Source organism: Anas acuta, chromosome 13 (genome assembly GCF_963932015.1).
Source record: "Anas acuta chromosome 13, bAnaAcu1.1, whole genome shotgun sequence".
In the NCBI taxonomy this organism is placed as follows: Eukaryota; Metazoa; Chordata; class Aves; order Anseriformes; family Anatidae; genus Anas; species Anas acuta.
The window spans coordinates 3,735,209-3,751,980 of NC_088991.1; the positions used below are offsets into that span (position 1 = coordinate 3,735,209).

The 16,772-nt window shown below is 45.8% G+C and overlaps 1 protein-coding gene across 5 annotated transcripts in view; it reads left to right on the forward strand.

Moving 5' to 3' along the window:
- Positions 1-16,772, forward strand: part of PAK3 (p21 (RAC1) activated kinase 3) — a 172,826-nt gene that overhangs the window by 124,473 nt on the left and 31,581 nt on the right. For 4 of the 5 annotated variants that reach the window (XM_068696523.1, XM_068696521.1, XM_068696522.1 and 1 more), the window contains exons 2-4: positions 6,530-6,726; positions 12,280-12,380; positions 15,882-15,926. In XM_068696523.1, coding sequence (XP_068552624.1) covers positions 6,552-6,726; positions 12,280-12,380; positions 15,882-15,926 — 321 coding nt within the window. In that variant the 5' untranslated portion in view covers positions 6,530-6,551. The remainder of the gene's footprint in view (positions 1-6,529; positions 6,727-12,279; positions 12,381-15,881; positions 15,927-16,772) is intronic. The other variant, XM_068696524.1, reaches the window with a different exon arrangement.

Sequence of the window (16,772 nt, forward strand, 5' to 3'; positions counted from 1 at the left end):
AGTATGTAAAGAAAGGGCCAACAGAATTGTTGAAAGAAGTGCGGTTAGGTAGGCTAAGGGTTTGGAGGGAAGAGATCCTGGAAGGCTGTCTATTGAAAAAGTCTGTGAAATGAAAATTAAGCAGAAAGCAAAGCGTTTGCAGGTTATTTTCATCAGTTTCGACAGACTCCACTGCTTCAGTCTGCTCCCACTATTTAGCAACTTAACTGGGGGACTCTTGGGGTCCAGACAAAGGACAGAATAATTTAAATCTGAAGAAATGTTTAGTAAAATAAGACCATTAAACTTACTGTTACTACATTCCCATCCTTTTGTTCATTTATTTGACGTTATTCCTGCAAATGAACTGTCAAGAGGGACTTTTAAACCAGTATTAGTGAGTCACTCAGTAAAACTCTTAATGCTGCAATTCATAACAGAAACTTGATTCTCAGCCTAGTTTTTATCCCATCTCAGAAAGGAAACAGCCACAAGTCCCTGTGACCAGGGTAGATTTGACTGGATACGACCCAAATTCAGAATACCGCCTGCATACAGCGAGCTGCTTATGTGGGCCTGTTCGGAGGCCAGGAGTCACTTGTTGCAAGTTTCAGAGAATAACTTCTGAATATACTGGAGGAAATCATAAGCTGCATACAGGGTGTTTGCAAACAGAAACAGGGAGTACATTCATCAAAGAAATTACTGCGTTTGAATAATTTGCTCAGCCCAGAGCTTGTTTACCTGCCTGTGAGGGGAGCGCGGAGGCCTAGTTGGCAAATGTGTGTATTGTGCTTTGAGACAGTCCTGCGAAAGGCAGTATGGCAGTGAGGCATTTCTTTTAGAGTTTCTAGGGTTATAATCCCCCCCATAGTTTGTGTGAACGTTTTTCAGGGCAGTTAGCAGAGGCAAGGAGCTGCTGTCCCATGGCACCTGTGCGTGGTAGGTCCTGGCCAGCCGTCCTGCCTTGGCCGATGCCGAGCATGGTGGCCCTTGTCAGAAACACCTCAGGGCCATACTTCACCCTACCCACATTTTGGGGAGAAGGCAGCAAGCCTCTCACGTGGCAGTAGTGAAACTCTGACCGCATCTGCTCTGTGCAACTCACCAGCTGCGCTTCCAAATGAGCTTTAAAAGGGCTGCAAATGAACGCGTGGATGGAGAAAAACAGATACAGGCCTCCAGCAACTGCGCTGGAAAGTACTGTGTAAATACCTTCAGCTAATATTTAACAGAGTATCTCGGTACTCAGTACCTAGAAAGAATCCTTCTCGGTTACAACACCATTGATTTCTGGGAAACGGATGCCTATTGCTGGGAGCAGACTTTGGCCCATACAGCTAAGTAATAAAATCGCTTTTTGCAGGAAGTATATTTATAAACAAAGAGCTCTGGGGAAAAAAAGAGCATTGCATCTTCAAGTTACATTTGCAAAGCTACTGCCTGAATATTGGCATGGCTCCTTCCAGTCGAGGGATCTTAGAAACAGTTTTGCTGCATCACAAGCTGCAATAGTATCTCTGAGGCTTTGAAAATGAACCCCAGTGTCTCTGCAAACAGGATGCTCTTTGTGAGTTTTAATTGGAACCAGTCATGTCTGAATGCTGCAGACTTGGAAATAACGTGACTAACCTAAGAAAGCTATTCAAGACCTATCTGCAAACAGTATTCCCCAGATACACGCGGGTGAAGAGCTGACTGGGATAAAGGCCCGGCACGAGATTTTGCTCTGGACTTGAACTGAATTGAACCAATTTTTTGTGTGTGTGGTGTTCTGAAGGCATTTGGGTGCGTTAAGTATCTTCATCTCCTTTCCCTGTCTTGGCAAGAACTGGATGCAAAAAATATTCTAAGACAGGTTTTTGCAGAGGGGGAATTGAGTCATGGAGAAGCTGAATGCCCTGTATTTAAAGTCCGTGTTTGTCTTTACCCTTACAAAACTGACGGTAGGAAGGGGTGGGGTGGAATGAAAGGGACATTGAATTTGTTCCCTGACCCTGTAATAGTTGCGTTGAAGTCACCAACCTGGTTGAGAATTTAATTTCAGTTTTGCCACTTGGCCATGAAGCCCTAGCTAACATACTTGAATATGTTTTTGTTGCTGTGTTTTCAGTAGAATAGTCTGCTTCCGTAAGTACTCCCTTAAAGCCTTTGGCTGTTGTAAGGAGCCTTCTCTGGACATAGGTGTTGGGCATCTGCCTTTGCATGTTACTGTCTTACCAGTTTATGTCTTACCAGTTACTGTCTTACCAGTTTATTTTAAAAACCACCTTGGCTGCTCTGATGGGGTCTTGGAAGAACGAGGTGAGAAAATCCTGATGATTGTGCACTCCACCCTTGTGGCAAGCATGAGCTGGGCCCTTCCAAAAGCTGTCCCTGAGAACAGCCAGGGTGGCTGCTGCAGCTCTGGCACAGGATGGCAAAGTGCTCTGGGAGGTGTGCTGTCACAGCCCTCAGAAGCAGGGTGCGGTGTTTCACAGGTCTGCGGGGAGGTTTTGCCAGGCCCTCGCAGACTCCTCCACAGAACTGTTCTGCAGTCTCAGTTCTGTTTTTATTTTAAATTTCCTACCTAGGGCTGCAGGAGGATTCTAAAAAATGTGACACGAGTGAAAACCAACACCGTGATGGCTCCCTGGATTTGCAAGAGTTGTGGAATATTAGCTCAGAGACCCTGGGCTCCTTTCCCTTCAGTCAGTCTTGTGGGTTTTGCAATCTTTTGGGTGTGGAGTACCTTACTCTACAAATTCAGTATTGTTCTCCTAGAATTTGCAATTCTGATACAGGTGGGAGGTTGAGTTTTCTCTTTCTTTCTTTGTCTTGCCTAGAAGCTTGCTTTCAATAGCTTCTTAGGAGAAGGTCTTCAGTGGATTATGTGCTGCTTATGTGCTCCTTGGCCCTCCATTCTTTGCAGGTTTTCTCAAAGTTGGAGCAAATCAGTACAAAACACTCAAATTAAATATGACAGTGTATCTTATTGTGCCATGATGCACTGGTGTATGGAAATTCTCAAAATTAGAATGAATGGAAGAGCAGATGGGCTCTGATCAGGAAAACCATAAATTGTAAGTCTCTCAGTGTGTATTGCTTTGTGGTTTGCTTTAGTTTTCTTTTAGACCAGCTTTAGGAAGTTAATATCAACCGTTAAACCTTTCAGGCTATCTTCCCCCCTCTTCTTTCTTCTGGTTTAGATGTGAATAAAAGAGCTTTGTACAGTTCTTGAAACTGAGCCTGAAACAGCTCTGAACAAAATATAGTGTTCCTTTCAAGATCTTGGAAATAATTACATCATAGGCAAATTGGGCCAGAAACCGTTAATGGTATTCTTTGTGGAACGAAATTCCATGGGAGGACCTATTTCAGCAGACTGGCATTGTTTACAAACAGATACAGTGACGGATACAGTTGTCCCATTCTGAGGGCAGCTGAAGCTTTGTGCCGTATAATAGACTTGACAGAATAAATGTCTTGCTTTTGATAACAAGCTGAAGACGTGCTTTGCTGCTTCTGTGGTTGCCCTCACACTGATGATCTTGGGGAGCGAAGGCTGTCTTTGGCACCGGAGAAGTATTTGTAGGTGGGTTAAAGAGCAAATAAAAGCCTGTGGGGATTGCTTGGTGCTGGGAGAGAAAAGAAAAGCATCCCAGTGGCATGGCTGCAGGATGTCTGCCTGCTCAGAGCACGGCGATGGTGCAGGCTGGAAGATGCTGTAGATGCAGAGCCTTGCTGACAAAGGGCTTTCTGGAGCACCATGGCTCTGCTGGGCAGCCCTCCCCACCCTTCAGTCCTTTTCAATGCTGGCTCTTTTTTCCTCGTTACTGGAAACTCTCATGCATTTCAGGATAAAATCACAAAGATCATTAACGTTAACTGTTTGACCTAAATCTACAGAAGCGTTTAGTTCTCCAGGTAAGTAGGCTAGTCTGTACTTGAAAACCAGATCAGCACAAACCCTCGCCTAGGCATAACTCTTGCTACTCCCTGATGGTACAAAGCACATTGTTGCCCACATACATGCTGCCATAGGCAGCCGAGCCCTATTCCTCTGCCATCACAGCCAGTCTCCCAGTAGGTCTCTACCTGGGTGGCTGGGCTGTGTCGGCAGAGCCCTCTTGTGGGGACCCGACACATGCCAGTGGACCAGGATTTTCTGTGCCCATTGCTTCTGTGCTTTCCCAGTGATGTGTTCCAAGCGACAAAAGCATCTTTCTGTCTGCCAGCTGCCTCCAGCACACAACTTGGTTAGCTTCGGGTGCGTGATCTCTTCCACGCTTCCAGGCACGAAGGCGAGGCTCTGGGGACCACCAGCTGGTCGGTGGGTGCCTGAGGTTCAGCCTCACCTCTCGTGGAGGTGAAAACTCAGCTGGAGGTAAGGGCTAGCAGTCCACAGCGGCCTTGAGACCAGTGGTAGACATCCCCTTTGGCAGGTGAACACCTTGTTGATCTGCCAGTGGAGCAATTCTTTGAGGTCTCCCGATCTCTCTGAAGGCAAGGCCTGCCCAGTTAACTCAGATCACTAATTGAACACAAACCAGTTGATGAAGTCAGCTGGGAAGAGTGCTCATACAAACTGCTCCCCCAAGGGCGGTGAGCAGATGGGCATTGGTGATGTCTTCAGGTATGTGTTGGTGAATCGAGACCTCAGGATCCCTGCTTTGTGCTGTGTGTGCTGGGGAGAGGGCTGGACCAGCTTGTGCTGGGGTTAATCAATTGTGCGACCTTGGGGATGGAGCCTGGGGTCCCTTGGGGATCAAGACGTTCAGAAGCCCAGCTTTGTAGACCCAGAGACTAATGCAAGATGGAGATGTGAGGAGCATGTTTCCTGTATTGTTCTTATCGTTAGGCAGATGCTTTGAATCCCAGATCTGTCATTATGGGATCTTGTCTAGATGAAATTAAAAACATAAATACAGTAGTTCAAAAAAAAAAAAAAAAAAAAAGAAAAAATGATTGGTTTATGTGTAGTAATTTGAAAATGGTAACAAAGACTAAAATGCCCACATCATCATGAAAAACAGGCTAGAGTAAAACCATTTTTCAGTTGGTCATTGAGTGTTTATACAAAAGGAATTCTCAAGTAAGGCAACGTGGGTTTGATTATCCCCTATTAATGTATCATCCGGAAATCCTGGCAAAATTTCAGCTGTATCAAAGTAAGTGGTATTCTAGAGAGCTTTAACCTCAGTTGTGGAAAAAAAATAAAAATAATAATAAAAAAAAATGAGGCAGCTTTACCTGACTGAAGAGAGCACAATGGTGCTGCTACCCATCGAGATGCAGGACCTTGTTGTGTGACAGTCACTGCCTTTGGCTGATGCTTCTGAAGAAAGCTTTGACTTCTGCAGCTAAAAACATGAGTTGCCTCATCTCAGATTGAAGAGAGGAGCTGCTGACTGCACTAACGTGTTATCTGTGAATCAGCACACGGGAGGATCCACCCGACAAGCACAGTGGCCTACATGTGCCTTCCTTAAATGGAGCTACATTCATTTTGGAGGGGTTGGAAGGCAAGGTGCTTGGAGAATTGTAACCTTTAAAAATATGCACTAGAGCCCACATCACATCTGATCTGTTTGAAATCATACTCTATTTTCAGGTCTTAAAACAGTCGGAGTTCATTTTACCAAGCACTGGTTGTTTGTTAAACCAGCTGGCTAATCCAGGCTTGAATTTTAATATTTAGGATACACTGGAAAGATCAGGAATTTCAAAAGCAGTACCTGCCTTGTGTTTCCCCACCTTGCAAATCTTGTATAACAATTTCTGGGTGTTTTTTTTTTTCCTTAGATCAGTAACCCTGTTCTCAGGGGGTCAACAGAAGGCTGCACATGTCCCTTCCTTCTGGTGTACCGTGCTCAGGACTTTATGGTGCTGTGCTCAAAACTGTGCCACAAACAACCCTGCAGTACCCGTGTGGGAACAGGACAGAAAGAGGAAGACTTGAATGTTTTCAGGATGTGATCATTTTCCTGCTTAGGTTTTGACTGATTTTAAAGCCAATGTTTTGCTCATTTTTATTTGCAAAAATATTTTTAATCGGTGCTTCTGAATAAATTTCCTTTGGCAAGATGGTTCCTTTTGAAACCCCCCACTCTCAAGAGTAAACCCTCTGCAAACACAAAGTGGGGAGGGAACAGATCTTAACGCTTGCTATCTATACCAGCCCAGCATCCACCCTCTTTCTGACATCAGACAAGTGGTCCGCTAGTACAAGACAGTTTTAGTAAGTCATGTGAACTTGGCTTTGGAGGTCTGGTTCTAGAGGAAGGTTTGGTTTGTAAACAACTGCATAAAAAAAAGTTGTAAATATTAAAATAAATAAATAAATAAAGCTTTTTTTATCCTTCTTAAAGTCTTTATTTTTGAAGTGGTACAATGATTTTTAGGAATTAGTCACTGCATGTATTTATAGCAAACACAGTAACCTTATTCAGAGCAACCCTCTAGCAGACAGGCTTATTCCAGCAGAAGGCTTTTTTCTTTCCTCTCCTCCCCAGGACACTGGCCTTGGCATCCTCCCTTGACAGGCATGCTTTCTGTTCTGCTTTTGCAGGAGGCTGTGAGGGCTGCTGAAGATGTCCGATAGTCTGGATATTGAAGAGAAACCTCCAGCCCCACCGTTGAGAATGAACAGCAACAATCGCGATTCTTCAGCACTAAACCACAGTTCAAAACCGCTCCCCATGGCCCCTGAGGAGAAGAACAAGAAAGCCAGGCTGCGCTCCATCTTCCCAGGAGGAGGGGATAAAAGTAAAGTATCAGCAGTGCGAACGGGTGGCTCCACCTTCGTCTTGCTTTCTGTCGGTTGCTGTGTTTACTTTCTGCCTCTGTTTTCTTTCTGTTTCAGTTGCAGAACATGGTAATTAAAAGTCCTTCCAAAGCCTTCTGTTCCAATTACTCTAGTAACATGTTTCAAAAGAGGAGGAGGTGTTCAGTCAGTTACTTCTTGTCTTTGGGAAGCCAGTAAAACATGCACGCACATTGTGCGACTTGCCTTTTAAAAATACCTCTACAGTTAAGTTGGGGAATCCTTTTCGTTGGGTTTCGCTTTGGGTTTGCAGTAAAAACAGAGCTGAAGTTGCGTGCTTTGCAAAACACATTTGCAGAAGTGCGAAGGCAATATGCCTGACACTTTTTTTTTTTAATACACTTGCATTCCATGAACAGGAGCAAGGCTTTTTGTGCTTGTCGCTTCTGCAGTGATAGATGATGCAGAATGGCTTTGTTTTAAAACCTGCTGGGTGTGGTCACGGAGAGAATCTTTTAAACAGCATTTCAGTTGCATTCTTTAAAATGCATTGGCGGAATGGGGTAAGTCTTGAGTTAATGTATTTTCAGAATCAAGGAAACTTAATCCTCTTTTTTAATGTCATGGGACCTGATGGGCAGCACCCATGAGTGCTGAGGGAGCTGACTGATGGCATTGCAAGGCACTCGATTATTTTTGAAAGGTCATGGTGATTGGATGAGTTGCCTGACAACTGGAAAAAAAGTGACGGGCCCTTCTGTCCTCCAGAAGGAGGATCCAGGGAACTACATGCCAGTCAGCCTCACCTTGGTGCCTGGGAAGTTAGCGGAGCAAATCTTCCTGGAAACCATTTCCAAACCAATAGAGGACACTACTTCTGTGGCCAGAAGTAGTCAGCATGGATTTACAAAGGGGAAGTCATGGTTAACCATCCTGACCGCCTTCTACCTCGGGATGGCAGGCTTGGTGGTGCAGGGAGAGCAGTGGGTATTTTCTTGAGTGAGGTGCTAACACAGCCTCCCTTGGTACATCCTCGGAGAAAATCTGCTGAAGCACAATGTAGGTGAGCGGACAGTGAGGTGAACTGCAAACTGGTTGAAATGCTGGTCGCAAAGCGTTAGGATCAGCACCGTGAAATCCCGCTGGAGGCCAGTCATTTGCAGAGTAGCCCAGGAGCTGAACACTGGGGCCAGCAGTGTCTGACCGCTTCAGTGATGAGCGGGGTGATGGGACAGGCTGCAGCTTTCTCGGCAGGTGTGTGGGTGATGGAAAACCAGGAGGAGTGATTGACACAGCAGATGGTGTGGCGCAGAAACCTCGACAGCCTGGAGAAATGGACAGACAGGAACCTTGTGAAAGTCAAGGAAGGGAGACACAGAGGGCTGCACCTGGGCAGGAACAGCCCCGTGCACCAGTACGCACTGGGGGCATCCAGCTGGAAAGCACTTCAGAGGAAAAAGACACGGGGACCTCATCTGTTGTGTCCAGTGCAGTACAGGAGGCAGCGTGAACAAACTGAAATACAGGGAATTTGGGGTTGAAATTTACACTTCAAGCATAACAATTTTTTTTGTCGTTGTTTAACTGTGGTTATGGTTGAACACTGAAGCAAGTTGCCCAGAGAGGCTGTGAAATCTCCATCCTTGGGGGTATTCAGCTGGACACAGTCCTGGGCAGCTGCTCCAGGTGGCCAGCTAGGAGCAGGCCGTGGGGCTGGGTGACATCCAGGTGTCCTCGCAGACCCCAGCCATCGGTGACCTGCTGGACCATGCCTCAGGCAGATCTGTCAGGTTCACCCTGCAGAGCACTTCCCCCAATGTTTCCTTCTGGGAACAAAATGAATTTTCAATGGATGCTTTTTAAAGGCCAGATTTAAAATCCATCCCTGCTGGTTTGATTCCCAGAATGACTCGGGTCACTTCTTCCCCTGGCCGCTGGCAGAGTGGTTTGTGCCTCTCCGAGGGCATGGCTCTAAAGCAGGAGGTGCAGTGCGAAATGTGTGTGGAAACAGGGAGATCCAGAAACGTCCCCTCCTGGAAATGGGCAGTGACATTAAAAATAGACGTAATTAACTATCAGACAGAGCAGTCTTAGGAAGCATGGAAGAGTCATGGTTTTAAATGTGGCTGGGAGGGAAAGAAAGCTAAGAGTTATAGCTTAATTTTGTTGGGTGAAATAATAAATGGAGGAAATTTAACTGGGCTGGTCAAGCTCCTTGAGGTGGTTTCATCTCATGGTTGGCTTCTGGGTCAGGACATCAGCTGGCGAATGCGAGCTTTGCAGAATCACAGAAAGGTTTTTGAGAGTCCTACTTATAAACACAGAAGGTGATGAAGACGGCCTCTTGCCCTGGGTGCAACGCTTTGCATCCTTGCAGATTTATAGGGATAGCCTGCTGCTGGTGTGAGCACACAGAACGTGAAAACACCGTGGCAGTGTGTTCGTGCCTAAAGCTGCAGGAGCTGTGTTGCCTTTTGTTTGCTCCCCAGACAGCAGGGATGCGAGGATGGAGGTGGTGCTGTGCTCCTTTCCAGGCAGGGGTTTGTGCGGGCACTGCTGTGCTCAGGGGCCCCCACTGTTCGTGCTCCTGGAGTGTAATACCTTGGTTTTCAGGTAGGGTCTGAGCACTTCTGCATATAAAACCTTGCTTTGGTAAGCCACTGATGACTGTGCAAGGCCCACCTGTGTTTCTCCAGTCAAAGCAAGCCACTGAAGTCGCACCTGATCTCCTTCCATCCCTTGGTACAGCTCCTCTCACCCCATCGCTGGGGAAGGCACCCCGTTCCCTGGGGCAGGAATACTGAAATACATTCCTGGTGTCACCTGGGATCTATGTGTGGAGCAAGGAATCGAACCCATTGCCCGTGTCCCATGCCAACGCTGTGACATGGGCCATTTTCTTCGGAGGTAGTGGTGGTGGTGGGACTACAGTGTTTCCTTTCAGCACAGTGCTGGTGCCTCAGGAGACCTGAGAACAGAAGGCAATGGCTTGTGCTCTCCCAGCGGTTTGCATCCAGCCTTGCTCTTCCAACCCCCTGCGATTGCTGTGCAAGAAATTAATGTCACATCTGAACCCTGCAGGGCACTGAACCTAAGGCAGTCAGAGGGGGCAGGCCCGGCACGGCTCAGATCCTTCTTTCACCTCCAGAGGTATGTCTGTGTAAAGACCACTGGGAGTAACATCGCTCCCAGAGAAGGTGCTGGGTGGAAGGAGTCTGACCCGAAGTCATCTGGATGCCTCCTGTCCAGAGAAAGGGCAGAGGAAAGGAGTGAAGCTCCAGGTGTTTCAGATCAGTGGAGGAGAAAGAAGAGGATCAGGCTGCTGGGGGGAGGCTGCGAGGAGATACTTAATTCTGTGTGTAGTTTGCACCACATCTGCATAGGGGAGCCCTGAGAAACCGAGGAGCCAAGCGGTGAGGACGGAGCTGGGCTGTTTGTCCCTGCAGGAGCGGCCTGGAAAGGCCGAGTGCTGCTGCTGCTGGAACGTTTTCTCTACTGCCTTGTTTCACACACAGATTTGACTGTTGCTTTAAACTGAATTTGTTGACCCTTTAGATCTAATTTTCACAGCATTTGCTTGCAAATGATGAGCTAAGGAGAAGCCAGCGTTATCTACACCAAAAAGTTCGGTGTGCTGAACAAAGATGGCATCTTCTAACTGGCAGCATTTATCCTGAAAATTAAAGCAATGCCACCTTAGAGATAAAAGAAGGCAAAAAGCCTCTGCATTCATATGTGATACATTGCTGCTATCCTTACTGAATGCCAAGTGAAAATAATTCATCAGTGAACATTGTGTAGGGGGCTGCAGTACAGCCGAAAGGTGGCAGTTAATTATTTAATGAGGATGAATGCAACAGCGCAGGGAAAGAATTAGAAACATCCCAAGTACTCTGGATTTTAATTAGGAGGAACAGACCATCTTCCAGCTAAACGAGGCTGCAAGGTAGAAGAAGAAAAATGAGGCAGGAGAAGCTTCCCTTTATAAGCTAAAACACGACTCGGAGTGGCTTGCTGCGGGGAGCCGTGCTGTCTGGGAGCAGAGGCGGGACGGGAGGGGTGCTGGTGCCCTGGGAGCTCAGCCCTTGGGTGAGGCGCCGGGGGGAGCTCATGGAGTGGGCAGATGTAATGCTAAAACACAGGCTGATTACGAGTCCATGAGCAGCAAAGGCTGATGTGACAGAAGATAGATTTTGCAAAGCTCTGTCGTGGCTGACAGCGGTGTAAAGGGGAAGCTTGTGATGGAGCTTGCAGCATTGTCTTCCTCCAGCTCTTTTGATGTGCAGAGCAGGGCTGGCACTGGCACTGCACAGAGGGAACATCGAAGGTAAAGATGGGAACTGAGCAATTGCTCCTTTCCCTCCTGCTGGTGTGTAACTGTGGCACACGTCGTCATTTTCCTATTATCGTTAATAAATGGTCACGCAGTGGCATTTAGAGATCCTGATGGAGGGTCCATCGAGATAAGCCCAGTATAAACATCTGGTACAGCTCTGGGTTGCTCAGTTGTTAGCACGAAGTCCTATTTCACCAGACCTACAGAACAAGCTGCTCAGGGCCGTAATGAGGATACCTACAGCAGGGATACCTGAGATGAATAGAAGGATGGCAGAGGAAAGGCAGGACCCTGAGGTGCAGGGTGCTCAATTTATAAACATAAGATGATGCCATTTTTTAATTATTTTTTGCATGCATGCATCATGAGAGTTTTGCATGTGTCTTATTTCCTGAGTTTGCATTTCTAACTTTCCCATCCTACAAGTGGACACTGTAATATTTGCTCCATTCCCATCGCTAGGATGTAATTTTGTCACTGACATGACAAACGTGTTTGGTAGAACAGCAGCTTCCCCCTCAGCTGTTACACCCCTGGCACTAAGGAGGATCCCACAGATGCTGTGCACGGGATTGTTCAACCACATGGTGGTCACTCCCGGAGCGTGTGGGTGCTCCAGGGAAGCCAAATAATTCAAGTGCTTGTCAGCAGAATGAGGATATGAACGCAGGTTTATGCTGCCTTCAGCTGTGTTTGGGAGTTTGCCAAACACCCTGCCTGTTTTCACAGGACTTTTAGGAACCTGGTTATCTTTAAAACCTCTCCCCTCTGAGTTGGCTGACTTCGTCAGGTTCAGAGCATGGTGGGGCAGACACGCGTGCAGACAGGCTCCCACGTGCATGTCCTGGAGACTTCTGCAGGAGCCCAGAGAGCAAGGTCAAACAGGAATTCAGTGGCTAGATAGAAAAACTTGGTGGAGAAAAGAACTGACAGTAGAAGTCATACTGGGTAGAGGTGGCATAAGGAGACTACTTGGTGAACTTAAATTCCCTTGCTTTGGCAGCTGTGACACCGATTGGAAGAAACCCAAAATCCAATATCACCTTCTAGACCTTCTCAAAGCGGGGGCTGACGTTCAGGCTGGTGTTGTATTGATTGTCAAGTAACCTTTGAACTGTTACCCAGTTTTAAAACCCTGTTTTGAGTGCACATGATTGTGATATTTTTCTGAATGAAAAGCTGTACAGAAAATAAGTGCATGTTAACGTTTTGCCCCTAGCCAACAAGAAGAAAGAGAAAGAACGTCCGGAGATCTCTCTTCCTTCAGACTTTGAACACACGATTCACGTGGGGTTTGATGCCGTCACTGGAGAATTCACAGTAAGTGACTGCTATGTTGCATGTTTACTAAAACTTCCGCTTTCTTGATGGTAAAATAGCTGCCTGTTGCCAGAAACTTCAGATGACAACAGCCAGGCTGTGAAGAAAGAGACCTTTATTTTTTGGGCTTTTAGGGGTTGAGGTGTTTTACTTCTTCTTCAGGCTGCTTTTTTTTTCTCCAAGGATTATCAGCAGAGTGTCTGTGGAAAATGAAAACTTAAGAAAAACATAGGTGTCTGCTTTTACCAGTCCCGCAGGCTGGTTGTTCAGTCTTTGGGAAAGCACCAAAAAACCCCGCACACGTGCATAGCGTCTGTCTTGCTGTAGACACTCAGCCCCAAAGTGCAAAGTCCAGCTGCTCTGCAGACAGCTCTTGGAGATGCTGAGAAAGCAGCGGCACTGTGGAAGCCCGTTCATTTTAATTCAGTAATCTTCAAACTGTGCCCGTTAGGCTAGGTGAGCAGATGAATATCTACCCTTTATGTGTTAATAAAGTAGCAGTCAGCTTTTTTTCCTTATATCACAAAGTACATAAAGCATTGGGAAAAACGAGTCTGATAGAAGCTCCTTGAAGTCTGCAGGGGACTTCAAAGCATTTTCTCTCAGACTGCTGGCTAGGGGCTGAAACCAGCACTCAGCGAAGCTGAGGTGGCAGTAAGCTTACACATGGTTGAACTGCGGAGGTGAGAGGAGACATCAGCAACTCTCCGTCCCATCGGTAGGACCCTGGGAGCTAAGTGGTCAGACTGTTCTCACCGTACGTCAGGCTGCGGCGTGTGCTGCATACACCACGCAGGATGGGACAAATCACTCGCTTGGACAAAGTCTGCTTGGCTTCTGGAATTTGAGCCCTAAATGTTGCTTCTTCATCACTTTTTTACTTTTGTTGCTATTTTTGCTTCTCAAAAGCATTTCAGGAGGCTGGAAACTTTCTGTACACTTCAGCAGCAGCAGTAATGGTACTAGCAACAGGGAAAGGAAAAGGACGCACAGAATGAAAAAAAAGTGTCTTCAAAGAAGCAGTGAAACTGGAAAATTCTTAGTAACTAGGAAACACAGCTACATTTAAAATATGTAGACTAGTTAATTAGCTTTAGTTTAAAAAAAGATAAAATCTTTCAAAACTTATTTTTGTGCTGAACCCTAGTGCTTGATTAAATACTCATTTAAAATATGCCAATGTGGCCATTTGCGTTCAGAAACTTAGCATAAAAGTTTAAAATTGTGTTTTCCCTGCTACCCTGCTTTTTCTCTTTTTCCTCTCTGCCCCTCTCTGTAGCTGCTTTATTGCTCAGGTTTCTCTTCAGCACCATTCTCTATCTTGTTACACGTTCTGCTTTTGTTTTCTCCATTTTTGTGTTGGAGTTTCTTACTTCTTCCTTCCTTCCTTGTTTCACTGTTCTCCCCACTGAATGTTGAGCTATTCTTCCTTTCCTCTATTCTTTCTTTCAGCCTACTGCCTGTATTTCTGCCCTGTGCTTCAGACTTTTTCCTTCTTGCTGTATGCAAACACAACGGGTCACTCACTACCTGTTCTCTCCTAGGCTGGCTGGTGGCGAGGATCCCAGTTAGTTGTGCACCCCTGCCAGCTGCAGCAAAAAGGAGGGCAGCAGAGCTTAACGCACTTGAGTTCTAAGTTCCCTACCTACTTCAGAGATGAGGGTTTGAATCAGTGTGAATATTATTGCTATTATCCACTCCGTCAAAACAGTCTGTAGCTTTGGAGTTTGTTGATTTTCACGAGATGCTACCAGCACAGGTCCTAGCCCTTCACAGGACAAAACGTGGCTAACTATTCACTGTTACTGCTGTAGCACTACTTCTTTTTAATACTCTTAGAAAATAGCAGACATGAGATGGCTACTGCTTCTCACAACGTTTCTACAGCAATTCTTGTTCCTAAATTGTGCAAGTGCAGTGCTGCACATCGGGAACGCTCCAACCAATTTAAAACGAACCAAAGGGAAAGGTGACTCCTCCCATGCAGCTTGCCAGCACAAGGCTGAGCTCTGCCATCCTTAGTGGAGCAAAATGTCAGTCAGCAAGGGAGTCGTGCTGTTAAGAGCTACCTGCCAGCCCCCAGTGAGTCTCCAGATGCAAGCATTGCATTTCGTGTCACGTCTGATGTGTTTGATTTGTCCCAGCCTGGGTCCAACTGGTGTATCAGCCAGGCAGTCCTGCTGCAGGGGCTGCCAGTAGCCATACCCCGTACAAATATTCCCACTGTCTAGTGACAACACTGTCTGTCTCCTTCAAAAGTTTGGAAGTGCCATGGGAATGTGCAATCCATGTGCAAAAATGGTTTCATGGTATGTTTTTGTTTGTTGTTAAGTTTCAGATTATTCCAGTTGTCATGCCATTAGTGTTTGCTCTACCGGTTATGTGCGATGCATCGAACCACGTTTTAACACCTAACAGGCACCCCCTGGCTGCATCACCTGACTGCCCTTAGTTGCATCTCAAAGCAAAGTTGGGGACACCTGCATGGGCTCCTGAGTTTTGGCTTTCAGCCTTGAGTACCAAGCTGCGTTGTTGCTCATGAATGTATTTTATATCTCCATTTCACCATGCTTGGAGCAACCCCACTTGCTAAGAATTAGGATATAAAGCCCAAAATAAAATTGGCTCAAAACTGTCGGGTGGGAGCATGCTTCCAGAGCTTCATATTGATTGATTTTGAAGAAACAGGTGCATTTTCTGAATGGAGGAAGAAGTGTGGTTTGCAGGGCTTTGAGTGCATCTTGTGAGGCATGCATTTTTGGAACAGTTTCCTGATCCCCAGTCTAGAATAAGACACGGTCACCAACCAAACTTTTAAAGTTTCAAGATTACAGGATTTGCAAGTGGGAGAAAGGTGTGGCTAAAGCTCCAAAGCTCACACATGATTAATTCAAAAAAGCCTTCTGAATTGCCCCAATTTTCAGACTGGCACATGTAGGTTATTTGGATTATGACCACACACAACCTCCCAGTGTGAAATCTGAGTTTGACCAGCTGCTTTCTCCATTGCACTTTGTTGACTCGTGCAGTGGCCAGTTGTGATCGTGGGGCTGGGGAACCATTGGAATATCTCGTGTAGAGCCATTCAAAATTGCTGACCTGGCTTTAAAAACTAGACAAACAGTAAAAGCCCAGATATTTCTCTTTTATCTTTATTTTTTAATTAAAAAAAAAAAAAAAGAAAGAAACCATGAGCAATTTTTCTAGTCACTTGCCGTAAATCCTCAGTAATGCATTTTTAGAAGGGAGATTAAAACTGGCTTTAAAAAAGTGAGGAGGGGGAATGATGCTTCCAAACTTTGGAACGGTCGTGAGTTTTCTGTTTTCCTAAGCCTGCCTTCCTGTAGCCTGTCCACCACCTATTTGGTACCTACCTCAGAGCTCCCATTTTAGATGGGACTTTCCCCATTTTGGCCCATTGGTTTCACCTCCTACCACCTTCTAAGTTGTCCCACATTCTGTTTTAACTTTCTTTTCTTTCTTTATTTACGTCCATTACAGCCAGATCTCTATGGCTCACAGATGTGCACAGGGAAGCTCCCAGAGGTGCGTCACAGGCCCAAAAGAAGCTTGCATCAAAGTGCTTCTTTGAGATGTCATAGCACTGCAGCAGCAGGTTGATGTGTGTGCAGTAGATTTGTTGCTTGGCTTATCCCACTTTTTTTTCATTAATCCCAAACTCTGGAGGCCCATGTCACACATTGTTTTGCAGAGAACTTCTTAGGAAGAAGCCATGTTAAAATGTGTATCTAGGTTGGGGTGGCACCAAGGGTAAGTGTAAATGCACTTCAGGTGTAGTTTGTCATTCAGTAAGCCCTACAAATTCGCTGGTAGATGTTGGCTGTGCAGTAAATGGGGAAAATTATAGGCTCTCAAATTTAGGAAATTATACTGGATATTTAAAGCAATGTTTGTTAATACAATTCCAATGAAGTGATTTCAGTGGCTTTCAGTGATTGGATCAATTCTCAAATGCCACCCTTCCTCGTTAGATGTTTGAGAATTCATACAAGACATTGGCACTCTCAGCCTGTTTTCTGAGTCCTGAATTTCTGCAGTTTTACAGTCGAGAACTTACAGAGCTGCAGGAGCTCAGAAAAGAGACGTCCGTAGCAGCAGTAGCTGTGGTACAACTCAGTGTTACAATTTTGAGAATTTAAACACAGATGCTTAACCCCTCCATGTTCCCTGATAATGCTGAAAATTGTCTTATCAGGGTGGGGTTTACCTTTTAATCAGACAGCAGTGAATCATTTCAGCCATGTGTTTGCATTAAGCATTAAAAATCCAGTGTAAAGCTCCTAAAATACACTGTGTTGTCCACAAATATAGAATAGTCTTGTCATGTCTGCACTGAATCACCAGGAAAACGAGCTAAGCCTTAAATCATTA